The 27833-nt window shown below is 37.7% G+C and overlaps 1 protein-coding gene across 1 annotated transcript in view; it reads left to right on the top strand.

The window, feature by feature from the left end:
- Nucleotides 1–27833, top strand: part of LOC124798208 (putative phosphoenolpyruvate synthase) — a 293711-nt gene that overhangs the window by 40721 nt on the left and 225157 nt on the right. The window contains exons 7-9 of the mRNA XM_047261511.1: nt 8297–8424; nt 12247–12403; nt 21581–21755. Coding sequence (XP_047117467.1) covers nt 8297–8424; nt 12247–12403; nt 21581–21755 — 460 coding nt within the window. The remainder of the gene's footprint in view (nt 1–8296; nt 8425–12246; nt 12404–21580; nt 21756–27833) is intronic.

Genomic DNA, 27833 nt, shown 5'->3' with positions numbered 1-27833 from the left:
TTGTAGATTGTTAACACCTAATACTATTTTTTGTTGTCTGTCTTCTAGATATGATCTGAGCCATGGGGGCCATACATATCATGTCTACAGAGTTAGGGAAAAGTTATTTCAGCGTTTCTATTGCCTTTTCTGAAGAGCCTTTGCATGCTGTTTTCTCAGCAACAGTTAAAAAGTGCTCATTAAAGATTTTAGCTGCAATATCTTGATTTTGAACTAGCTTACCTTCATTGTTGAGAGCAATATTTTGTGTCTTGTTGGGGTAATTTGCACCAGTCTCATTTCGTATCACTTCCCTTATAGTTTTGATTTTATTAGTGGAGTTATTAATTTTTGAGCACAGATACATACTTTTTGATTTCTGAATGTCTTTGGTCAATATTTTACAGTATTTTTTATAGTTATTTAAAAGGTTAGGGTCATCTGATTTTTTTGAGGCGATGCACAACTCTCACTTTCTTTTGCAAGAAATCATAATTCCAGTGGTAAACCAAGGCTTGTTGGTGGATTTTTTAGTGTGAGTTTTATATATTCTTTTTGGGAAGATACTTTCAAATATTAGAGCCACTTCATTACTGAAAAGGTTGTATTTGGAAAGTTCCAAAGTACCTATGCCTTCACATCGATTACTAGATTTTGATGTGCAACAAACCTATATTTGTCATTTGAATATTTAAAGTTTCATTCTGAGCCTTTAATTTAGAATTCATTGAGTTTATTAAGTCTAGGTTTTTATTTAACATCTCACCTCGAGCATTCAATTTAGAATTTATTGAGTTCATCAAGTCTAGGTTTTTCTTGCAATTATTGTCTAAATCTTTTCTAAAAGCATTAAAGAATTCATTCTGAGCTTTGAAATGATCATCTAAATCTTTTCTAAAAGCACTAAAAAATTCATTCTGGGCTTTGAAATGATCATCTAAATCTTTTCTAAAAGCATTAAAAAATTCATTCTGGGCTTTGAAAAATCGTCTAAATATTTTCTAAAAGCATTAAAAAATTCTTCTGGGCTTTGGAATGATCATCTAAATCTTTTCTAAAACCATTAAAAATTCATTTTGGGCATTGAAATGATCATCTAATTTATCATCTAAAGTTTTGATCAAATTCACCAACTCAGACCAGTCAGGCCTTTCTTTAGCAATTCTCATAGCCATGGCTGGTTCTGATATCTCCCCAACTAGTTGTACACTGTCCATGCTTGCATATACTTTAGCTCTTGTGAGCATCTAATACTAATTTCAATTATACCAATTACACAGTACAAGTTCACCCCACAGTTCAATTCAATTCAATTTATTAGCGTCCTTGTAGTACATCATCAAAATGACATAGGACTTGTCAATAAACATTACAATTTAAAATACATGTAAATGAAAATTTATAATTGAATTTACTTGTCACTTAGACATTACAATTTTAATAGAACTATAAGAACATCAACATAAAAATACACAAGCAGGATAACAACATACAAAAAAAAAAAAAAAAAAAAAAAAAGCTAGTGATTCTCGCATCAAAGATTATTTCCATTCTTACATTAACACTGTTTCACACTTTCATAGAAACAGCAATTATTTAAATGTGAGCAATTACACATATTTATTATGTCAGGGAAATATTAACTGCACTTTTATTGTCAATGATTCATAAACTCTTCAATACTGTAAAAACTATTGCTCAATAACATGTTTTATAATTCTCTTTTAAATTTGTGCAGTTTTGGTATTATTTTTTGTTCTTTGGGGAGAGCACTGTGGAGGATTTTGGGTTGGTATAGTACACTTTTGTGATACATAGCTGTTTTATGAATTTCTCTGTGGAAATCATTCCTATTTCTTGTTTCGTAGTTGTGAAATTCTCTGTTTAATGTAGAAAATTTCTCGTGTTCTTTTAAGAAACATATGCTTTCATATATGTATAAGAATGGTAGTGTCATGATTTTTAATTCTTTGAAAGCATGCCTACAAGAGTCTCTATATCCTATACCTTTTATTATTATGACTGCCTTCTTTTGTAGTCTAAATGAATGTTTTGTTAGACTGTTGTTCCCCCAAAACTGTACACCGTATCTTAATAAACTGTGCATGAATGAGAAATAAACACATAACACTGTTTTAATATTACATGAGCTATTAAGCATTCTAAGTATATAACATGTTTGACTTAATTTTTTGTTCAATGATATTACATGCTTTTCCCATCTTAAGTGTTCATCAAACCATACTCCCAAGAATTTAGTGTATGATGCTTGTTCAATCTTACACTTACCCAGTTCTACTGTAAGGTTAGTTTTTATTTTATTTGTAATATGTCTGAAGTTGATCCACATTGTTTTTTGGCATTCACAATGAGTCTGTTTTCATTAAACCATCTGTCTGCTTCGTCTGTTGCTAATGTGACTTTTTCCTGTAAGTCGGCTTCACTATTTGCTTTAACAAACAAACCTGTATCGTCAGCAAACAGTACTGCCTCTGCTTCAGATAGTTGACTTGGTAGGTCATTGATAAATATGAAAACAGTAATGGCCCTAATACAGATCACTGGGGTACTCCATACAAAACTCTCTCGAACCTTGAATATGTCCTAGCTGTATGGCTTATCTCCACCTTCTGATATCTGTCCGACAGATATGATTCAAACCATTTGTGGGCAGCTCCACGTATCCCATAGGCATATAACTTCCTAAGCGGTAACTTAATGGTAGAATTCTTGCTGCGGATGTGTAATCGGCGCCTGTGAGCAGCACTGGTGCCAGCAGTGTCTAATGTTGGTTTCAACATCATCATCGGTGAGCAGATGCGGAGTCAGCGCTGATGAGCAGTGGGTAATGTAGCAGGCGTGAGTGGCTGCTTACTGTGTCGGCGTCGGCGCGATGTACATGTCTGAAAACTGCTTATTCTCCACACCCAATCTTCTCAATCGAAAAGTTGAGGTCTTCTCTCCAGATTTCTCCACTATTATTTTCTCACATCTTTTACTGCATTGCTCTTGCAACTTTCTTCCATTTGTTTATTGGACTCAATACGATTACTGGAAACAGACCGATCAAAGACTGGAATAAAAAACATTGACAATATTGGATCACTGTACATATACACAACTGTCACAGCTGGTGAAGTTCAATAATTAATGGACATCACATGCGTCCTGTCTCATGCAGAGCTAAGATATAAAGTAAGATAAAAGTCTTTAGTCTGAAGCAAGTCCATTACATGAATCTGCATAGAAATCTATATTCAATTGTTCATTAGTCTTTTTTACAATCAACACAGACACTAACACACCAAAGAATACTACATAGTTATTCCTTGGATTTTCATCACATCTTCTGTGGTGCTGGTGGCAAACACTTATTGTCGTCGGTGACTCACCCCTCTTACAGACTTCTAATAACAAAATTCCAACCTGGACATAGAGACAGGTGGATCGGTAGAAACATTCTCACTCTCCCACACTTGTACCTAAAATATCAGGTGTTGAAGATGGTGGAATTAACACCAAAATTCTTAGATTAGGTTAGATTAGATTAGATTAATTATTTGTTCCATAGACCCACAAAATAGGGGATCCTCCTGGCTGTGGAACATGTCAGGCGCTACAAAATGCGCAAGTCCAACCTCAGGTGCTCGAGGTTGGGCCACTCATTCTCCATATATTGGCAGTTCTGTAGCCCAAAAACTGTCCAAATACAAATTGAAAGTGTTGCCATATCCTCCCTACAGCTGAGACATGAGTCCAACAGACTGTGACTTATTGCCAAACTTGAAAAAACGTTTGTGTGGACGGAAGAGCTACCTGCCACTCTACAAATGAACAGAAGTGGTGTCCTGGATTGAATAGTAGAGCTGCTAAGATGTTGGGATTCAGTCATAGAAAAGCAGGGAGACTATACTGAAGGACTCTAAAGACACATTGAAATAAGCAAAAATAGCAGCTGCTATGCTATCTAAAAATACTTGTGAGTTGAGTTGTAGCAAGTTGAAAACTCTCCCCCTGTTATGTCTTCTACTCCTCTCATTAACTAAATTTTTATCCGATTTTTTTTTTCATTTTTAATATACATTGAAGTGCCAAAGGAACTGTTATAGGTATGCGTATTCAAATACAGAGAAATGCAAACAGGCAGAATACGGCGCCATGGTCAGCAATGCCTTTATAAGACAACAAGCTTTATAAGACAACAAGTGTCTGCTGCAATTGTTGGATTGATTACTGCTGCTACAATGGCAGGTTATCAAGATTTATGTGAGTTTGAATACAGTATTATAGTTGGCACACGAATGATGGGACACAGCATCTCTGAGGTAGCGATGAAGTGGGGATTTTCCCATATGACCATTCCACAAGTGTACTGTGAATATCAGGAATCCGATAAAACATCAAATTTCTGACATTACTGCAGCTGGAAGAAGATCCTGCAAGAACAGGACCAATGACAACTGAAGGGAATCATTCAACATGACAGAAGTGCAACCCTTCTGCAAGTTGCTGCAGATTTCAATGCTGGGCCATCAACAAGTGCCAGCGTGTGAACCATTCAATGAAACGCCATTGATATGGGCTTTCGGCACCGAAGATCCTGTCGTTTATCCTTGATGACTCCATGACACAAAGTTTTACACCTCACCTGGGCCCATCAACAATGAATTTGGACTGTTGATGACTGGAAACATGTTGCCTGGTTGGGCAAGTCTTGTTTCAAACTGTATCAAGCTGATGAATGTGTATGGGTATGGAGACAACCTCATGTATCCATGGACCCTTCATGTCAGCAGGGGACTGTTCAAACTGGTGGAGATTGTAATGGTGTGGGACATGCAGCTGGAGTGATATGGGACCCCAGATACATCTGGATATGTCTCTTGACAGGCGACATGTATGTAAGCATCCTATCTGGTCACCTGCATCCATTCATGTCCATTGTGCAATCTGATGGACGTGGGCAATTCCAGCAGGACAATTCTGTACCCCACACGTCCAGAATTGCTACAGAGTGGCTCCAGGAACATTGTTCTGAGTTTTAACACATTTGCTGACCACTGAACTCCCCAGACATGAACATTATTGAGCATATCTGGGATGCCTTGCAACATGCTGTTCAGAAGAGATCTTCACCCCGTTGTACTCTTATGGATTTATGGACAGCCCTGCAGGATTCATGGTGTCAGTTCCCTCCAGTGCTGCTTCAGATGTTAGTCAAGACCATGCCACGTCATGTTGCAGCACTTCTGCATGCTCGTGGGGGCCCTACACTATATTAGGCAGATGTACCAGCTTTTTTGGCTCTTCAATGTAGTTGCACATGAAATATGTAATGTGCACATAAATATTTCAAAGTGTTACCTAGGTGAAGTTCTATTTGAAGTTATTATCCAGTTTGTTATATTGAATGTGCTGATTTCAGTGATGCAGTTAGTTCTGCTAGAAATATGAGTCATTAAAAGCTATGGCTAGTTAAAAGTTTTACTATGATATGCAGTAGAAAAACATTTTGGACCAAGCACCAGAATTTGAAGTATAGTTGCCATTCATTTCAAAGCAGTTATCCCACTCTTTCTGAGAACACACAATGAATTACCTGAAACGAATTAACTTATGAGATAATTGACGTTGAAAGTTTAGAAATTCACAGTTTTCGAGCAACAGTTTTGCCCATGTGCTTGCTAGGTTCTGTACTTTGACACTGTTCTTTTGTTGCTGCAGTTTTTTTGCAAATCAGATTATGCCCCTCATTAATTGATAAAGCCCTTAATTAAGATATTGCACAATTTAAGTCTGGCAACACAAAATGACCTGCAAATTCACTGAACCAAATGCTTCTGGACTTTTACTTGTAGGGTAAATTGAAACAAGTTTACAATGAAATTACAACTTCTCATGAAGACATGAAATGTAATGTTTCATGAGCTTATACTGCTATCAACTTGAATGAAATTCTGTCATCCATATCCATTCGTTTTACAGCATCTGTGACTGCTGATGATCATCATTTTGAACACGTGTTGTTGTAACAACATTATCTGATGTAATTAAATTACTTACTGTACATTTCACCATATTCTCATTGGACATGTTTGCAAATGAACTTGTAAAAGATCAAAACCATGATCTGACATAAGATAATTATTGTACACATTTTCAAATATGTTATTAAGGGGTAAATAATATAACATGCCACTCAGTTTAAAATAAAAAGGTGACTATCATATCTCCTCTACCCTACCACTTAACAAAAAATGATAAGTACCATACTGTCTTCCTTCAAGCTAAGCAGCTTTTCTTTGAAGGGTTTTTGTCTATCATTAAAAGTGTCTTATTTATTCATGTGACCTGTTTTAGGTGTCTCACCCTGTATATATTTTGCCTAGACAAATTGCTTAAGTATAATTTCTTCATGGAAAATCACAATTGAAGATTATTTTCTTTTTTATCCTATAGACTCACTGACACTGCAAGATCCTGAGGTTTGGTCAAATTACATTCCATACACAACTAGAAAGGAAACAGGAACTTAAAAGTGAAATAAAGTAACACAATAATTTTGTACCCTCAGAACTGATATACATGTCATACCTACTCTTACAGCATATTGCACCCCTGCAAGAAAAGTGACACAAGTTGAAAAATTGCATCTTTAGTTTTTTAAGTCAAGTTTTCTCAGGTATTACATTTTTGAGTTGTGTCACTGTCCTTGCCAGTGTGTGGTATTAACTATTGTTGATGCAATATTCAGTCCATTATTCTTCTTAGGTGACAGATTACTACTAACTGACACTTATTTACAGCAAACGTGCATATTCTGGCACTTACACAGCTGCAGAAGAACTAAGATTTAACATCATTTTGGTCTATTTTTTAGACTTTTTGCCGTTTTCAAATATTTTAGACTTGTTACCATTTTCAAATGTCTTGCATAAGTTTGATACTACACACATCCATTGTGATGCAATTCCTTTTCCGCTACAAATTTAGATTTATGCTCATCATTTCAAGAAGCAGGTTGAACTCTCTAAAATTATCAAATCAGCATCATTGTATTCAGTTCTTCCACACCAGCACTGAACGCGGTCTATTGTCTGTTCTAAATTACCATACATAATATGTACTCAAATATGTAACACTTGATTCTGCAAAGCCACACAAATTAATGGCCTATTCAGTAGACTATTTGTTTTGGCTTGTTCTGTCTGCATTTTATCCAAGTTAAATTCCTAACTCAACTTCTGACCCTCAGTATTGATCACACTATACCGTCTTGTAGGAATTTTGTGCTTTGTATCTTCTTTCTGTTTTTTGAAAACTGTTTTCCAACATTTTCTGAATTATAGCAGATCGAACCATTTGAAATTAATATTTACATCAATAAAATAAATAAAAAATGAATATTTATGCGCTTAATTTGAACTTACCAGTAGGAAAACTTAATATATTTATCGTTTTACCAAAAGGAAATTTAATTGTCTGTTTTTAATTACAGCAATTTTCATCTGTTGCATGGTGATCCCAGCTTTTGTGAAACCTGTAAAGTAGGAGAGAGGTACTGGCAGAAGTAAAGCTATAAGGACTGGTCTTTAGTCATCCCTGTATACCTCAGTCGGTAAAGCATTTGTGTCTGAAAGGCAAAGGTTCCAGTTTCGAATCCTAGTCCAGCAAATAGTTTAAATATTCCAGGACGTTTTACAAAGTAAATAATGCTTAGAAATAGAGTAAAACTAACTTTGTGAAATTAGAAATTCACTCAAGAAAATTATGAAATCATGAGACAAATTTCCTGGCTGCTACTTACTTTCTGGATGCCAAATGTTTAGTATAGCCGATAGACAAATATAAAAATATGCATATTATCCTACCTTTCAGAACTGTACTTTATTACTTGAGGAGGAGGGAGGGGGGGGGGGGGGGGGTAGGTTGGGATAGGTTGAAATGGAAGGGCAGATTGTTCTGCCCTCAGGATGAGAGATACTCACCTGTTGTCAGGATGAGGGGACCAGTAAACATTTCACCTCCTAAGATAAGTACTTGCAAGAAATTCTCTCTCATAATTTTATAGTAAAAGTAATTTCATTTTTTGTATTGTCACTGAGATGTCTTGCCAGTACCAGAAAGTAAGGGAAATGTTGCAAGGCTTCTGTTATGTCTATTCAACTTGAAGATGAGTGATTCCAGCTGCTGCTCAGTTAGTAATTCTCCATGTTTGTTTATGTGAAGAGATTGGTTTGTTCTTTGTGGAATCTCTCTCTAAAGCTATTACATTCTGTATGAAAACAAAACAAATACTAGGTCATTTTCTTTTCAGTGCTACATTTGGTCATGTGAGGTTGCCAAATGGGAATCAGCTACCTGTGAACTGGTGTGACTTGAGATTACCAGATATTGCTGAACATTCAAAGTGCATACCAGATCATTATGTCTTTAGGTTCTCAGGTAAGGTAAACTACTTATTTGTTTTTGATAACAATAGATTTTGTGTCACATGGCAAAAAAAAAAAAAAAAAAAAAAAAAAAAAAAAAAAAAAAAAAAAAAAAAAAAAAAGTTTGGATGCTATAATAGCTAGTTTTGTGATAGATGTCATCACTCACATTACAATGGAATAATGAACACCAGTACCGGAAAGAGCAGAGAAAATTCTTCAATCAAATTATAATATTTGTTTTCTTCATGGAAAGAGCATAAAAACAAGATTGACAGTGAAAGAGACAGAAATATGGAAAGGAAGAAAAAGGCACATAATAAGGTTTTAAAATGGGAAAAGGGGGTCAAAAGTCACGCAAAGCAAACTTAAAAGGTGTAGTAGAGGTATGATACATATAAAAACTGTTGGATAACCGTGATACAAAATAGAAAGGAGGACATTTGATTGCAAAAAGTTCATTTTATGTTTCAATATAATCACTTTTCAGCTTCATTTACTTACTCCAGGGGCCTTCCAGCTCATTTTATCACATCAAATATTAACCAGTATTCAACCCTCATTTTATCACATCAAATATTAACCAGTATTCAACCCTACAAAGTATTTGGTAACTCAGTCACAGTGCCAATGATATCCTCACTCACTTTGAAATCCTGGCTTCAAACCAGGATGTCAAATTAGGAAGGAGGAAAATGTGAACAATCCTTGAGATTTAATTATCCACTGATTTTATCTGTAGTTAAATCAGTTTGCCCATTACAAAAGTTGAAAGTGTTAGTTGAAGAATTTATGCAATGACTCTTTCTTGTGTGATGATGTTAGAGATTTCCATTTCAACTATTGTTTCAAACAGTTGAGAAGCAGTGTGTTATATGACCATATTGTACTTTTATTGGACTTTAAAAGATTTACAGTGACAGTTTTATCAGAATCATAATGCAATCTTAATCTTTCCATTGGATATGAGTGTTTTTTCCCCTCCCATATAGAATACTTATTGATTGTTACTTCAACTTTGGAATACAATTTTGCACCAATGTTTCATCTAAGCTTATGAATCATATGAAACTGCCTTGGATTTGATTGGAGAGAGACCTCTCCAGGTATGTTGATTTTAAGAATTACTGTATATAATATTTGTATCATTGGATGATCAACACAGTAACAAGCTGAAACTGGCAAAGATACCATTTATGTGACCTGAGGCTGCAAAGATAGTGCTATGTGTTCACTTTGGAACAAATCTGAATCAGTGTTGGTTTGTACTCTAATTAGTGGAGAGATCATGAGACATACTAAAACTTTCCCAGTTAACAACAAAACTTTCTGCCTCTGAATCTAAAAAAGATGGTGACAGTTTTACAGAGAGGCCAACAAAGTCTCTCATTAATATAACTTTTCTTCATTGTTGTATGTCCATTTTTTTATAATGACTTATTGTCAGCTAATTATTTTGCTGATTGTGTTTCTTATTAAAAAGGCAGGATGGTGATTCCTTTGGAAAACCTGGAATTCTTAGGGAATTACATTTTAACAGGAAAAATCAGGGAATTTTGCATTTCTAACTTAGCATTCAAACTTAATTTTACGGAGTTTTATAAATCAGATATTTTCAAATATGTAATTTATGAAGTATTTTAAAATACTTAATACACTGACATAAAAAAAAATCCCAGCACCAAGAAGGAGTTGTGTAGAGCTATGAGAAGCTGGATGTTTTTTCTGTGATATTGCAGAAAGACTTGGCAGGAATGTAGTCACTGCACATCATTGCTGGCATTGGTGGTCACAAGAATGTATGGTTGCAAAAAGACTGGGCTCCAGACGGCCATGTGACAGTACCGGGAGGGAGGACCATCATGTTCAGTGTATGGCTCTGGCACATAGTACTGCATCTGCAGCAACAATTTGAGCAGCAGTGGACATCAAATTAATAAAAAAAAAAAAAAACTGTTGTAAATCAGGTACTCCAAGGACAGCTCCAAGCCAGACTCCCTGTTGTGTGCATTCCACTAAGCCCAAACTACTGCCATTTGTGACTTCAGTGGTGTCAAGCGAGAGCTCATTGGATGGTAAGGTGGAGGTCTTTTGTATTTCCTGATGGAAGTTGGTTCTGCCTCGGTACCAGTGATGGCTGTATGCTGTACAGGAGGAGGGCAGTTGAGTGCCTGAGGCTAACCTGTCTGTATGCTAGACACACTGGACCTACAGGTGGAATTATGAGCTGGGGTGCGATTTCTTATGACAGCAGAAGCACTCTCATGGTTATCCTACACTTCTTGACTGCAAATTTGTATGTCAGTTTGGTGATTTGACCTCTTGTGCTGCCTTCATAAACAGCATTCCAAATGGTGTTTTCCAACAGGATAACACTTGGTCACATTCCTCTGCTGTAACCGACAGGCCCCACAGAGTATTGACATGTTGCCTTGGCCTGTTTGATAACCACATCTGTCCTCCAATCGAGCGTATATGGGACATCATTGGACTACAACTTCATCATTATCCACAAACAGCATTAACCATCCCTGTATTGACTGACCAAGTGCAACAGGCATGCAGCTCCATCTCACCAACTGACATGCAGTACCTGTATAACACAGTGCATACATGTTTGAATGCTTGCATTCAACATTTTGGTGTTACACCAATTATTAACATGCCAGCATTTCACATTTGCAATGGCTTATCTCGCACATTAAACTGTGGTCTCGCAATATTAATCAGTTACAGATATTACCTAGACAAATATATTCCCTAAATTTCAGTACTCTACAGTAATTATTTTATTGTGTTGCAATTCCTTTTCCTTCAGTGTATTCAAAGTGTGTTAATTACATGAATATTATTCTATAAAAGATATCGGTGTTTAAAAACTTATGGCTGGTACATAGCTCAACTGAGAGGAAAGCAAAGTCATTATTGTGGTATGTTTCACCCCTCCCCCCCCTCCCCCCTCCCCCCCGCCACTCGCCATAAATTCATTAATTTATTTCAGCAGTGTGCCAGCATCTTTCTCCACACACCTGGAATCCTGAGGGAATTTTTTTTTTTCCAAGTTTGGGTAGCCACCCCAAGAGGGATAATTATTTTTTTTATTTTGCATTCTTTTATATAACATTGACAGCAGGTATCTGTACCATTCTGTGTGGCCTATTTTGTTCTTGAACTGAGTAGCTCAAAAGTTTAATGTCTTTCTCTTCAGGGCACAACATATCACAGTGATGTCCTCATGGCCACACAAACTTCATCCAGTGGCAAATATTTTTAGGAAAGTAATGTCCACAGTTTATTATAGTATAATAAATCATTAATTGAAGTCCTTAGATCACTGCTGTCTTGATAGCGAAAATGGTGGAGTAACAAAGGAATACGGTCAAAGGAAAGGGATCTCACTCAGGCATGGTAATGAAGAAGACAAGTGTAGACCATTAGGATGAATGATGGAGGTATGCTTCCCTTTTTGAGAATGACAATATATGAAGTAAGTCAGTTTCAGGGGAAGAGTGACTGTTGTTAGGTTCAGGGTGAAGTATGCAGCATTTGGATCACACTGGTATCTCTTAAGTTTTTAGTCTATCATTGTGATGAAGGTACTCAATTCACAAAATACTTTATCCTTGGCAATACTGTATCTGGTACAGAGCAGAGTGTCCTGAGTGCCTACACCATCCATTTTTCATTTCGCATTTGCAGTCATGCCATTACACTTTAATATTAGGCTACTTTTACTTCACTTGTGTTGACTGTGACATGTGCCTCTAATACTTTTGTGCTAGCATTTTCCTCAGTTTGGGTAAAGCTTTAATTAATTGTGTTTTTGCCAGGATAGCTGGGAAAAAAAACTTCACCACTGTTGTTGACTTCATCCCTAAAGGAAAAGCTGTGTTTTATAGTGGATATCCTTGGGAGAGTCAGACTCACATTCGGACCTACCAATTCCTTTTGAATGACAAGTCAGGTGCTGGCACTGCTGAATTCTGGTACAGGTAATCAGAATTATTATAACTAAAATTACAGTTATGCAGAATCAAGATAAGAGGGAATTGGGGAGATAAAAGGTGAAAATTGGGGGGGGGGATAACAAAAAAAAAACAACCTTCAGAATTATCCGCCAAACTACAATAGTGCTCTGTGTATAGGAAAGGAGTTCTCCCAGTTTCAATAAAGTTTGTGATTCAGATACAATTAAAAGATGTGCACTAAACTCAGGGCCTCAGTTGTTTTTACACGTTCAGTGTAATGAGAAGCTATCCTGTTGGTGAAGTTTACAAGTTTATGGTGTAATGAGAAAACCTTAGCAGCATCAAATGTATCACAAAGTGTCAAATCGAAACTTTAGTAACAAGACAAAGAAATTGCTATTGTAGGCCATTACAAGACCATCCATGAGTAATTGCTGCACAATATCACCAATAAATAATCTTAAATGCATCACAAAATTCAAGGATGTCAACAAAACTTCAGAGTTTACAGCTTCCTCAGGAGATGCAGTTTTCTAACAGAAGTGTTTTGGAGGTTTAGAGCAGTTGGTCTGTGTGCTTAACTGGCATTGTATTGTCTGTCCCCCCTTCCTCTCTCAACCGCTCTCGACAATGCAGAGATAGGCTACTTTATTGTGGACACCAACATCGAGAGTGGACTATTAGTGAACTCACTTTTCACAGATGAATCACACTTAAATTCACAGATAGACTAGTGTTGCATCTACAATTGGAGGGAAAGTGACAACCAGTGCAGCCACAGATATACTGTGTAAATAGACCACTTTGGTGATGGTGGGTTTCTAGTATTTGGAAGTATCATGTTCGATGGATGTATGCAGCTTCAAACCTCCATTGCTTCATGAATTCATTGGTTGTCAGATGAAACTGGTTAAGACACTGGGTATCTTCAGTAATATAAAAAGACAATAAAAACATGTCTTATTAGTCAGTAAATCTACATATATTCAAGATTTGCAAAGTTGTCATTCGTGTTGTCAGGAACAATATTACCTATAAATTAACCTCTACTGAAGCAGTACATATTAACTGGCCTCTATTCGAACAATATGTATCAATTATATAATTTAGTTGGATAGATAAAAAATCTACTCACCAAGTGGTGGCTGGAGAACACACAATGTTTTATGCATGCACCCTTTTGCAGCCAGTGGCTTCTTCTTTTGGCAGAAGGATTGAAGAGAAAGGAATGTGGACAAAGAAGAAGGTCTGGAAAAGGTTTAGGAAAAGGGGCAGAGTTCGGAAAATTCATCCAGAACCCTGGGTCAGGGTAGAATTACCGGATGAGACGAGAAGGAAAGACTGACTGTTGGGGTCAGCACCACATGGGATTTGAAAACCTGAGACCTTAAATGTGGAAGACCAGGCAATATGCAACACAGAGATTATTGCTTAAACATCGTGAATGAGTTCATAAGAGTGAAAAGCTAAGTGCGTTGTATTTAACAGAGGTGTGAGGGGGATGGCAGGTCAGTAAATATAAGACGTAGAAAACTAAAACAGAGTGAAGAAAGGTTTAGTTACTGCAAAGAAATGCTGTGACAGAATAAATTAAAGTAAATTAAGGCCAGCTGGATGACAAGAACCAAGGGCATGTTGTAGCACTAGTTCTGACCTACAGAGTTCCGAGAAATTGGTGTCCGAGGGAAAAATCCAGATGGTACATTTGGTGAAACAGGCTCCGAGGTTATGACTGTCATGTTATAGAGCATTCTGTGCAACAAGATATTGTGTGTTGCTGGAATACACCCTCTGTAACTGATAACTTGGTGGTAGTCATGCTGATGTAATAGGCCGAACAGTGCATACATAACAGTTGGTATATGATGCGTCGTTTCGCAGGTAGCTCTCCCTTTTATAGCATATGTTTTGCCAGTTACAGGGCTGGTATAGGTGGTGGTAGGAGTGTGATCATTGCAAGTCTTGAAGCGGGGATGGTCACAGGGGTAGGAGCCATAGGGTGGGAGATGGGTACAGAAGAATCATAGGGTCTGACAAGGATACTGCAGAGGTTAGGAGGGCAACAAGAAGCTATTCTAGGTGTGGTGGGCAAAATCTCAGACAAAATGGATCTAATTTCAGGGCATGATTCTAGGAAGTCATGGCCTTGTTGAAGTAGCTGATTAAAACATTCAAGGCCAGGATAACACTGAGTAACAAGTGGTGTGCTCAGAAGTTGCTTTTGAAGGGATCACTGGTACCAGGGTTGGATGTGTTGGCCTGAGGAATCTGCTTCTGAGATAGGTTGGTGGGGGTAATTACACCCAGTGAAGGCTGAGGTGAGAATGGTGGTGCATTGATATAAAGAGTCTGCATCCAAACAAATATGTTTGTCTCAAATGCCAAGTCTGTATGGTAGGGAACACTTGACATGGAAAGGATGGCAACAGTCGAAATGTAAGTATGTTGCTTGTTAGTAGGTTTAATGTGGATAGAAGTGTGTAGCTGACCTTCAGTGAGGATGAGATTAACATCAAGGAAACTGGAATGGGGTTCCGAATAGGACTATATGAAATTTAATTGGTAGAAGGTGTTTATAGATACCAGGAATTTTAACAGGTCAGCCTTGCCATGAGTCCTTATGACAAAGATGTCATCAATGTATCTAAATAAAATTTGGGACTGAAGGCTTATGGGTCCCCAGGAAAACCCCCTCCAAGTGGCCCACTAAAAAGTTGGCATAAGAAGGAGCCATCCTGGTTCCCATGACCATACCCTGATCTGTTTGTATGTCTGCCCCTCTTAAGATAACTTGATTAAGGTGAGCAGGAAAGATGTCATAGGTTTGGAATCAGGTGGATGCTTTCTGAGGGAATGTTCAGCTGAGGCAGACCATGTATATGGAGGATGTTGGTATAGAGGGAGATGGCATCAATGGTGACAAACAAGGTGTGTGGTGGGAATGGAATGAACACAGTTTCAGACGATCTAGGAAATGGTTGGTGTCTGCAATGTAGGAGGGAAGTCTTTGTACTTTGAGTTGCAAGTATTGATCAACTAAGTTAGATATACAGGGCTACTACAAATGATTGAAGCGATTTCATAAATTCACTGTAGCTCCATTCATTGACATATGGTCACGACACACTACACATACGTAGAAAAACTCATAAAGTTTTGTTCGGCTGAAGCCGCACTTCAGGTTTCTGCCGCCAGAGCACTCGAGAGCGCAGTGAGACAAAATGGCGACAGGAGCAGAGAAAGCGTATGTAGTGCTTGATATGCACTCACATCAGTCAGTCATAACAGTGCAACGACACTTCAGGACGAAGTTCAACAAACATCCACCAACTACTAACTCCATTCGGTGATGGTATGCGCAGTTTAAAGCTTCTGGGTGCCTCTGTAAGGGGAAATCAACGGGTTGGCCTGCAGTGAGCGAAGAAAGGGTTGAACGCGTGCGGGCAAGTTTCACGCGTAGCCCGCGGAAGTCGACGAATAAAGCAAGCAGGGAGCTAAACGTACCACAGCCAACGGTTTGGAAAATCTTACGGAAAAGGCTAAAGCAGAAGCCTTACCGTTTACAATTGCTACAAGCCCTGACACCCGATGACAAAGTCAAACGCTTTGAATTTTCGGCGCGGTTGCAACAGCTCATGGAAGAGGATGCGTTCAGTGCGAAACTTGTTTTCAGTGATAAAGCAACATTTTTTCTTAATGGTGAAGTGAACAGACACAATGTGCGAATCTGGGCGGTAGAGAATCCTCACGCATTCATGCAGCAAATTCGCAATTCACCAAAAGTTAACGTGTTTTGTGCAATCTCACGGTTTAAAGTTTACGGCCCCTTTTTCTTCTGCGAAAAAAACGTTACAGGACACGTGTATCTGGACATGCTGGAAAATTGGCTCATGCCACAACTGGAGACCGACAGCGCCGACTTCATCTTTCAACAGGATGGTTCTCCACCGCACTTCCATCATGATGTTCGGCATTTCTTAAACAGGAGATTGGAAAACCGATGGATCGGTCGTGGTGGAGAGCATGATCAGCAATTCATGTCATGGCCCCCACGCTCTCCCGACTTAACCCCCTGCGATTTCTTTCTGTGGGGTTATGTGAAAGATTCAGTGTTTAAACCTCCTCTACCAAGAAACGTGCCAGAACTGCGAGCTCGCATCAACGATGCTTTCGAACTCATTGATGGGGACATGCTGCGCTGAGTGTGGGAGGAACTTGATTATCGGATTGATGTCTGCCGAATCACTAAAGGGGCACATATCGAACATTTGTGAATGCCTAAAAAAACTTTTTGAGTTTTTGTATGTGTGTGCAAAGCATTGTGAAAATATCTCAAATAATAAAATTATTGTAGAGCTGTGAAATCGCTTCAATCATTTGTAATAACCCTGTACATGTGGCGGGTGCTTTGAAGCCAGGAACTATAGGATGACCAGAATGATTGGGTTTGTGGATCTTAGGAAGAAGGTAAAAGGTGGGGGTGTGTAGTTTGGGTGGGATAAGAAGTTCATTGGATTGAGGTGTTAGTCCTTGTGAGGGACCTGAGGTTTTGGTCAGTTTGAATCACAGGGATGGGGTCTTGATGGCAGATTTTGTATGTAAAGCTGTCAGACAACTGGCATTGACCTTCACTAACATACTTGTGTCAGTCAAATACCAGATTGGCTGATCCTTTATTTGCTGGAAGGATAATGATGGAGTCATCAGATTTTAGGGATTGCAGAGCCTGGAATTCTGTAGATGACAGGTTAGGGTCATGTTATGGGGACCTGGGGAAGGGTTGTGAAGCAGTGCTGGATGTGAGGAATTCAGGAGGCTTGTAAGGGAGATTTTGAGGTAGTGGTGGTGGATCAAGATGGGTTCATGGTTGGAACTGTTCAAGGCAGCTTTCAGTGTCAGGTTTGCTGTTGGAAAGGTTTTGGGATTGGATTGCAACCTAATATTTCCAGTTGACATTGTGTGTGAATGAAAGTGGATCCTTAATCAAAGCAGCATGATTAAATGCAGGTTTAGCGGCTGAAAGTGATACCCTTGGATAATACAGATAGTTCTGGAGGGAAGAGTGCTTTAGACGAGACGTTGAGAACACTGTACTTTTGTTATTGATTCTTGCGATTGTGAGTTATTGTTGGTCTGGGAGAATGTGGTGAAGACTGTGGAATGTTAAATAGGTTGGCCAAGCTCAGTTTGTATGAGAGGAGTGGTGGTTGTTGGTGTAGCTGTATAGGAAGCTGTAGAGAGACAGGAAGGATAACATCACAGTTGAGTTAGTTTAGGAGTAGGCGGGATGGTTTTTTGAGGCAAGGTCTGGCATGTTGTTATAGTTTGAAGTTGGCTTGGTGGATGATACCATCTAAAGAGGAACTAGGGACAGATAACTGCAGGATTTTGTAGAAGGAGAGAAGTGTGGTAGAGCGAAAATTGGCAGAGGAGGTGTATAGGTCACAGATTAGTCGGGTAAGTGCAAGAGATTGCTGTATTTGAAACTGTAAAAGAGCCTGGTGTAGCGTAGGATTACATCCAGGAACAAGAACTTTCAATGTTAGGCCTTTGGGAGTGACTTCAAGGGAAAAGCAAGTTTCAAGAAACAGAACGAGGGACCTTAGTTTTGATAGTGCAGAAGGATGTTTTCGAAAAGAATGGATGTATTATGTGATGAAATTTATCATGGCAAGAGAGGAATCCTAGGAGTGTTAGAAATGGTGAGAGTGGCAAAAAAGAGAAGCAAAGAATGGGAAGAGATAAAGAAACAGAAGAAAATCAAGGAAAAATAAAAAAAAAAAACAGAAAAAATCATACAAAAATTGTGAGAACAGACAATGGTTAATAAGAGGTAATGAGCAGATGAGAATTCCTTTCCAGAAAAGTTGACTGTATTATATGTAAACATGATTGGAGAAGAGAAAAATCAATAGGGTAAAAGAGACAAAATTTTAAAAGCAGGGCAAACAAAAACAGAAGGTCATAGGAGAAAATGTAAACAACTTTGCTTGGGAAATAAAGTAATATAGAAGATGGCAGTAAAAGTCTATCAGATCAGTTTGGTGAACAACAGTCGCACAAAAATTTGAAAGAATTACATATAAACAAGGTAAGTGGAAGATGGGAAAGACAATAGCTGTCAAATTTGCAAATAAATTAGTGAACGATGATTGGGAGAAGGCCCTCCAGTGTAGTGAATCAGAAATGAATTGCTGTACGAAAATTCATAAATAACAATAACATTGTTATATGCAAATTTGTAACTAACTGTGGACCCAGCTACGTGCATGGAAAACTGTACTAGAAAAGATGTAGGGGCAAGGTGTTGATGAATCTGGGTGGTACAGATAAATAAACAAACAGACTTGCATATAAGGTAGGAAAAAGATGCCAATTTGAACAAGACAGATGACAATGAAGACTGACAAGAGGGTTACATAAGAAGGAATGATGGACACATGAGCTAATATAACAACGAAAATAATCAATTTTTAACAGTACAATGTAACTGAATAGAAGAAAATTGCTCACCAAGCAGCAGCAGCAGGCAAACACATACATAAAAAAAAGGTTTTACACCTGCAAGCTTTTGGAGTCAGTGGCTCCTTCTTCTAGCAGAAGGGTTGGAGAGGAAGGAGAAGGGGTGAAGGAAAAAGACTGGAGAGATTCAGGAAAAGAGGTAGAGTTCAGAAAAGACACCCACAACCCCGGGTCAGGAGACGTACCGGAGGGGATGAGAAGGAAAGACTGCACCCCACGAGATTTGTAGACCTTAGAGCTTAAAGGTGGAAGACAGAGTAGTATGCAGCACAGAGATTTTGCTAAAACATTGTGCACAATTTCATAGGAGTGAAAAGCTAAGTAATGGAGATGGTCATTAATGAAAGATGTACAAAACTACGATGTAATGGTTCTCATGTTAGCACATGATTTTAGGAAGTCATGGCCTTGTTGAAGTAGCCAATTAATACATTCAAATCCAGGGTAATACTGAGTGACAAGTGATGTGCTCTGAAGTTGTTTTTTGGAGGGATCACTGGTACCAGGATTGGATGTGATGGCCTGGAGAATATGCTTTTGAACTAGGCTGGTGTGGTAATTATGCCCAGTGAAGGACGAGTTGAAAGTGTTGGTGTATTACTGTAAAGAGTCTGCATCCAAACAAATATGTTTGCCTCAAATTTCAAGGCTTCACAGGAGGGAATGTTTCACAGGGAAAGGATGGCAACTGCCAAAATGTAATATGGACTCATGATTGAGGCTGACCTGTTAAAATTCCTGGAATCTCCACATACCTCCTACCAGTTAAATTTCACATGGTCCTATTCTGAATTCCATGTCAGTTTCCTTGATGTTGATCTCGTCCTCACTGAAGGCCAGCTACACACTTGCATCCACTTTAAACCCACTAGCAAACAACAGTACTTATGTTTTTATTGTTGGCATCCTTTCCATGTCAAACATTCCCTCCCATACAACCTTGGCATTTGAGGCAAACATATTTGTTTGGATGCAGCCTCTTTACAGCAATACACCCCCATTCTCACCTCAACCTTCACTGGATGTAATTACTACACCAGCTAGTTCAAAAGAAGATTTTCTGGGCCATCACATCAAATCCCGCCACCTATGCCAGCCCTGTAACTGACAAAACATATACTATCAAAGAGAGAGCCACTTGTGAAACGACACATATATCAGCTGTAGTGTAAACACTGTTTTTCCTTTTACATCAGCATGACCACCTCCAAGTTATCAGTTAGGATGAAAGGACATAGGCAGAGGGTGTATATTGGCAACACACAATATCGTGTTGCACACCATGCTCTACAACATGACAGTCATAACCTCAGTGTTTGTTTCACCACACATGCCATGCCATCTGGATTCTTCCTCCAGACACCAGTTTCTCTGAACTCTGCAGGTGGGAACTAGCACTACAACATGCCCTTGGTTCTTGTAACCCACCTGGCCTTAATTTTTGTTAATTTTTCCCATCTCAGCATTTCTTCTTAACTACTCCTTTCTTTACTCCATTTTAGTTCTCTACATCTTTCATTTTCTGACCTATCTGATTTTCACCATCCCCCCCCCCCCCCCCCCCTCCTCTGTTACATATAATGCACTTAGCTTTTCACTCTTATTCACTCATGCATGATGTTTTAGCAGTAATCTCTGTGTTGCTTATCACCCCGCTTTCCACCTTTCATTTCTCAGCAGTTCCCAACAGTCTTTCCTCTCATTCTGTCTCCCGTAACCCAAACTTTTGGGTAACTTTTATGAACTCTGTCCCTTTTCCTAAACTTCTCCTGTTTCTTTTCCTTCACACCTCTTCCTCCCCCTTCAACCCTTCTACCGGAAGAAGGAGCCATTGTCTCTGAAGGCTTGCATGCATAAAACATTTTTTTATATGTGTGTTCTCCAGCCACTGCTTGGTGAGTAGATTTTTTATCCATCCCATTACACTATATTGTCAAAAATTGATTATTTTTGTTCTTGTAGTATGTCTTAATTATTACTCTCCAGCAGTATCCAGCATACCCAAAAAATTGTTAAATATATGGTAAATGAAGAATGATATCTGGAAAATGTAATTATTGTTATTATTATTATTATTATTATAAATTATGTCTCTAATGCTAATAATTTATTTTCAATCATGGAGTGTGGCAGCACAAGTGTCTTTGATTGTTAATTTAATGTACTGAAGCATTTTGTCATATTATATGAAGGTTCACCACAACCAAAACACTGTTATGTGTGAATAAATGAATGGAGGGACCACAAATGGTCAAAAATGTTTCTACTTTGAGATCATTAGTGATTGTTCCTTTTAAATAGTAATCTCAAAATATCCTTGGACAAAATTTAAAATTATTCACTCATTAAACAGATAGCATTTTCTGAATCACAGATCAGTTCTTTACTAGATACTTTGTTGATAAAATGCAGTGTCTAAGTGTTTGATATGAATGAGATTACTGCAAAATAAATAAAATAATAGTGTTTGATATGATTGAGATTATTGCTAAATATTATCCTTATGTAACAGTAGTTCACATATGTGATACTTCATTTGATGGTTTTGGTACTGACTGCTGAGTGTGTCAATTCAGTTTCACTGGTTGATTATTTTGATTGTGCTAGTTCCTTTGAGTGATAGTCAATTTCTTATTTTCTCCACTATATGTCATTGTACATTCTCATGTGTTTTGTCAGGTATGATGGTGACTGTCCAGATTTCCCCGTGTCACTGAGTGATCATCTTCTAGAACCAGAAGTGGAAGGAAGCAATATGGTAGTTACTTTTTCTGATAGGGAATGTCAGAGCTCCACTATAGTTGGTGGCAAAGGGGCCTCATTAGCTCTTCTTTCATCTGCTGCATGCTCACAGGTAATAAGATTTTTCTCTACCAAAATTACTTGTATAGAATTTAATAAAGATACTTAGAAACTGAAGGTTCAGTTGCAGATTGGGGTAAACAATAATTGTAGGTTTGCAAACATATTAATGCCATAACAGAGTGAACAGATAAGCATAAAATGAATGTTATACATTGACTTTTAGACCATGTTTTGTACTTTTTCTTTGTTGAAGAATGATAGAGTGGAAATAAATCCTGTGCAATAATTAGTATTAACAGTATAAGTTATTTATATACAGTATAAATAAATATATAAATAATAAAGTAACAGTGGACTAAAGTAAACTCCTTTTCATTTGCAGACAATTCTGTTGTACTATTTTTAAATTTTAGGGAGCACAGTCAGTCTCATGGAACAGTAACCAGGTTGAAGAATCTCTGCAGAGAAAACCAGTTATTACTGGCATAAACAAGGACCAAAATTTTTCAGACAGACCTTGTTCAAACAGGATGTGTTAAAAAGTTCAAGTACCTAAGAGAGCTAATTCAAGAAAACACTGCCATAACTAAATTAGACTAAGATTAGATTAGATTAATTATTCATTCCATAAACCCACAAAAGAGGGGATCCTCCTGGGTGTGGAACATGTCAGATAAACACATTACGAAAATGTAATTAGAAAAACTTGAGTTTCATTAATTTTAATGATCCTCAGTCAATAAACAGTAAAATTATGTACATGAATTAAAATTAAACTTTTAATATTTATAGGTTTCATACTTACATATGCTTTCATTAAATCCACCATTCACACAGTAGCTGGTTACTTGGCTATTACAACTAAGTAATCTCAAAACTTAAAGTAAATTATTCATTTCACTGATCCTCAGTTAAGAACAGTCAACTTATGTCAAGATTTAAAATTAAACTTCCACTATTTACAGACTTAAGACTTACATCTGCTTTCCATACATCCAGCATCCACACAGTAGGTAGTTACTTGCCTGTTACAACTGAGTATTGTCAAAAATTAAAGTATAATAAATTTTCATTAAAATGGTCTACTGCACTTGTTCAGAAATTCATGGATGGACTAGAAGGAGTTGGCCACCAAAAGTTCTTTTAAATTATATTTAAATTGTGCCTTGTCTGAAACTAAACTCTTAATGGTTGCTGGTAACTTATTGAAAATATGTGTTGCTGAATACTGGACTTCTTTCTGGGCAAGAGTAAGGGATTTGAAATCTTTATGTATATTGTTCTTACTCCTAGTATTGATACTGTGTACTAAGCAATTAGTTGGAAAAAGAGATGTATTATTTACAACAAACTTCATTAAGGAATAAATACACTGAGAAGCTGTGGCTAGTATGCCCAATTCTTTGAATAGGTTTCAACATGATGTTCTTGGATTTGTTGTTGTTGTTGTAGTCTTCAGTCCTGAGACTGGTTTGATGCAGCTCTCCATGCTACTCTATCCTGTGCAAGCTTCTTCATCTCCCAGTACTTACTGCAACCTACATCCTTCTGAATCTGCTTAGTGTATTCATCTCTTGGTTTCCCTCCAAGATTTTTACCCTCCACGCTGCCCTCCAGTACTAAATTGGTGATCCATTGATGCCTCAGAACATGTCCTACCAACCGATCCCTTCTTCTAGTCAAGTTGTGCCACAAACTACACTTCTCCCCAATTCTATTCAATACCTCCTCATTAGTTATGTGATCTACCCATCTAATCTTCAGCATTCTTCTGTAGCACCACATTTCGAAAGCTTCTATTCTCTTCTTGTCTAAACTATTTATTGTCCATGTTTCACTTCCATACCCTCCATACAAATACTTTCAGAAACGACTTCCTGACACTTAAATCTATACTCGATGTTAACAAATTTCTCTTCTTCAGAAACGTTTTCCTTGCCATTGCAGGTCTACATTTTATATCCTCTCTACTTCGACCATCATCAGTTATTTTGCTCCCCAAATAGCAAAACTCCTCTACTACTTTAAGTGTCGCATTTCCCAATCTAATTCCCTCAGCATCACCCGACTTAATTTGACTACATTCCATTATCCTCGTTTTGCTTTTGTTGATGTTCATCTTATATCCTCCTTTCAAGACACTGTCCATTCCATTCAACTGCTCTTCCAAGTCCTTTGCTGTCTCTGACAGAATTACAATGTCATCGGCAAACCTCAAAGTTTTTATTTCTTCTCCATGGTTTTTAATACCTACTCTGAATTTTTCTTTTGTTTCCTTTATTGCTTGCTCAATATACAGATTGAATAACATTGGGGCTAGGCTACAACTCTGTCTCACTCCCTTCCCAACTGCTGCTTCCCTTCCATGCCCATCGACTCTTATAACTGCCATCTGGTTTCTGTACAAGTTGTAAATAGCCTTTCGCCCCCTGTATTTTACCCCTGCCACCTTTAAAATTTGAAAGAGAGTATTCCAGTCAACATTGTCAAAAACTTTCTCTAAGTCTACAAATGCTAGAAACATAGGTTTGCCTTTCCTTAATCTATTTTCTAAGATAAGTCGTAGGGTCAGTATTGCCTCATATGTTCCAACATTTCTACGGAATCCAAACTGATCTTCCTAGAGGTCGGCTTCTACCAGTTTTTCCATTTGTCTCTAAAGAATTCGCATTAGTATTTTGCAGCTGTGACTTATTAAACTGAGAGTTCGGTAATTTTCACATCTGTCAACACCTGCTTTCTTTGGGATTGGAATTATTATATTCTTCTTGAAGTCTGAGGGAATTTCACCTGTCTCATACATCTTGCTCACCAGATGGAAGAGTGTTGTCAGGACTGGCTCTCCCAAGGCTGTCAGTAGTTCTAATGGAATGTTGTCTACTCACGAGGCCTTGTTTTGACTTAGGTCTTTCAGTGCCCTGTCAAACTCTTCACGCAGTATCGTATCTCCTATTTCATCTTCATCTACATCCTCTTTCATTTCCATAATACTGTCCTCAAGAAAATCGCCCCTGTATAGACTCTCTATGTATTCCTTCCACCTTTCTGCTTTCCCTTCTTTACTTAGAACTGGGTTTCCATCTGAGGTCTTGATATTCATACAATTGGTTCTCTTTTCTCCAAAGGTATCTTTAATTTTCCTGTAGGCAGTATCTATCTTTCCCCTAGTGATATGCACCTCTACATCCTTACATTTGTCCTCTAGCCATCCATGCTTAGCCATTCTGCACTTCCTGTCAATCTCATTTTTGAGATGTTTGTATTCCTTTTAGCGTACTTGGATTTACACTACACATTACTCTTATTATACACTTCTGTACTCTAAAAATTTTTTCTCAGTTTGTGGAGTTACCACAAAATATGATACCAAAAGACATAATGGAGTGAAAATAAGCACAACATGCCAGTTATTTTATATTTATATCTCCTATGTCTGACATCATTCGCATTGCAAACACAGACTTGTTTAGACGCTTTAGCAGTTCATTAGTATGTTGCTCCCAACTGAATTTATTATCAAGTTGTATTCCCAAGAATTTTACACTCTCAACTTCTCCTATTTCCATGTCATCATATATTATACACTAGAAGGAAACCTCTTGGAAGTTCTGAACTGCATGTAGTGGGTCTTTTCAAAGTTTGATGACACTGAATTGGCTATGAAGCACTTATTAATGTCAGTAAAAATTTGATTAGCTGCCCTTTCTAAATTTATATTTGATTTACTATTTATTGCAATGTTTGTATCATCTGCAAATAAGACAAACTTGGCATCTGGTAATGCAACAGACGAAAGGGCATTAATATACACAAGAAAAAGTAGTGGACCTAGGAACATTGAGGAACACCATATGTAATTTCTTCCCAGTCATATGATGTCCGATCACCTACTGCTGAAGTGTTACGTAATGTCACCCTTTGTTTTCTGTTAGTGAGATATGACTGAAACCACTTTGCAGCACTATCTGTGATGCCGTAATATTTTAATTTACTTAAAAGAATTCTGTGATTCACACAGTCAAAATCCTTTGACAGGACACAGAATATGCCACTTGCCTCTAATTTGCTGTCTAATGAATTAAGGGCAGGATACACCAAATGAAAAGGGCATATGGAACAACAAAAAATATTTAAAATAAAAAGTACATATTGTAACAGTCATGTTCACATGTAAGATGTAAATTTAAATTTAATTTCAGATTAGAATTGTAGTCTGAACATAAAAAAAAGAACATAAAAAAGCAAATGATAGAAAAACAGTTATTTTGAACAGGAAATGATACACTTTTGTCAGGGCCAATTCAAGAATATTATTTCACACAAGCAACTTATCATATATTTTCACCCTTGTCAGTTTTTGCTGCTAATTGTAATATACATTGTTGAACTTAGGCACCCCTCTCAGCATGGAACCCAAAGCAGTGGCTTGTGTCACTTGGGCCTCAAACCAGATCTGACCTTTGTTTAGTATTTTTCTTAACATATTGAGGGTGTCCATGATTGTTGCTCAGTCTTGTTCGCTGCAGAAATACAAGGTTTGTATCTTTTGTTGCTGAATTCCTATGCAGAATTTAGATTTTTGGTCGCTGAAATCAAAAAGTTCAACATAGATATCCTGTTACTTTTCTTCATTTATTCATGCCAGACATATTGCAACTTCTTACATCCACCACTTACCATGACAACTCAGCAATTCCCATGGTTGGTGTAACACCAGTTATTGCATAGGATTTTGACAATGCATCATATTTTCAGAATCATTATGGTCAAGTATTGTGTGTAATTTACAGTGATTGGAAACTTGTCCTAATTAATTTATGTGTGACAATATAGTCAACAGAAAACATAGACAAAATTTGCACAAATAGTTACATAAATGTGAAGTATTCCAAACCTAAATTTTACAAGATGAATATTTAAAACAATCAGTATTACAGTATATAAGTATTCATGAAAATTAATTAATTCCAAAGACAAATAAAGCCAAAGTTTATAAACAGTTACTTTCATGAACAAATAGAATTCCATTTAATTACCTTTTTTTAATGAAATAATTATCATACTGTTACATAAAAAATTCCATTTAATTACTTTGCTTTATGAAATAAGTATCATACTGCTACACAAAGATGATTGTAAACTAAAGAATTATATATAACAGAGGGAAACATTCCACGTGGGAAAAATATATCTAAAAACAAAGATGATGTGACTTACCAAACGATTGTGCTGGAACGTCGATAGACACACAGACAAACACAAGCATACACACAAAATTCAAGCTTTTGCAACCAATGATTGCTTCGTCAGGAAAGAGGGAAGGAGAGGGAAAGACGAAAGGATGTGGGTTTTAAGGGAGAGGGTAAGGAGTCATTCCAATCCCGGGAGCAGAAAGACTTACCTTAGGGAGAAAAAAGGACAGGTATACACTCGCACACACACACATATCCATCCGCACATACACAGACACAAGCAGACATTTCTTGTGTCTGTGTATGTGCGGATGGATATGTGTGTGTGTGCGAGTGTATACCTGTCCTTTTTTCCCCCTAAGGTAAGTCTTTCCGCTCCCGGGATTGGAATGAGTCCTTACCCTCTCCCTTAAAGCTCACATTCTTTCGTCTTTCCCTCTCCTTCCCTCTTTCCTGATGGAGCAACCGTTGGTTGCGAAAGCTTGAATTTTGTGTGTGTGTTTGTGTTTGTCTGTGTGTCTATCGATGTGCCAGCGCTTTCGTTATATATACACAGATGATGTGACTTACCGAACGAAACTGCTGGCAGGTCGATAGACACACAAACAAACACAAACATACACATGAAATTCAAGCTTTCGCAACAAACTGTTGCCTCATCAGGAAAGATGGAAGGAGAGGGAAAGACGAAGGGATGTGGGTTTTAAGGGAGAGGGTAAGGAGTTATTCCAATCCCGGGAGCGGAAAGACTTACCTTAGGGGGAAAGAAGGGGTATACACTCGCACACACACACACACACACACATATCCATCCGCACATACACAGACACAAGCAGGCATTTGCCTTTACAAATGTCTGCTTGTGTCTGTGTATGTGCGGATGGATATGTGTGTGTGTGCGAGTGTATACCCCTTCTTTCCCCCTAAGGTAAGTC

This window comes from Schistocerca piceifrons, chromosome 5 (assembly GCF_021461385.2).
Source record: "Schistocerca piceifrons isolate TAMUIC-IGC-003096 chromosome 5, iqSchPice1.1, whole genome shotgun sequence".
NCBI lineage: Eukaryota > Metazoa > Arthropoda > Insecta > Orthoptera > Acrididae > Schistocerca > Schistocerca piceifrons.
The sequence above is the reverse complement of the archived record's forward strand: the minus strand, read 5'-3'. Positions and strand labels throughout refer to the sequence as shown.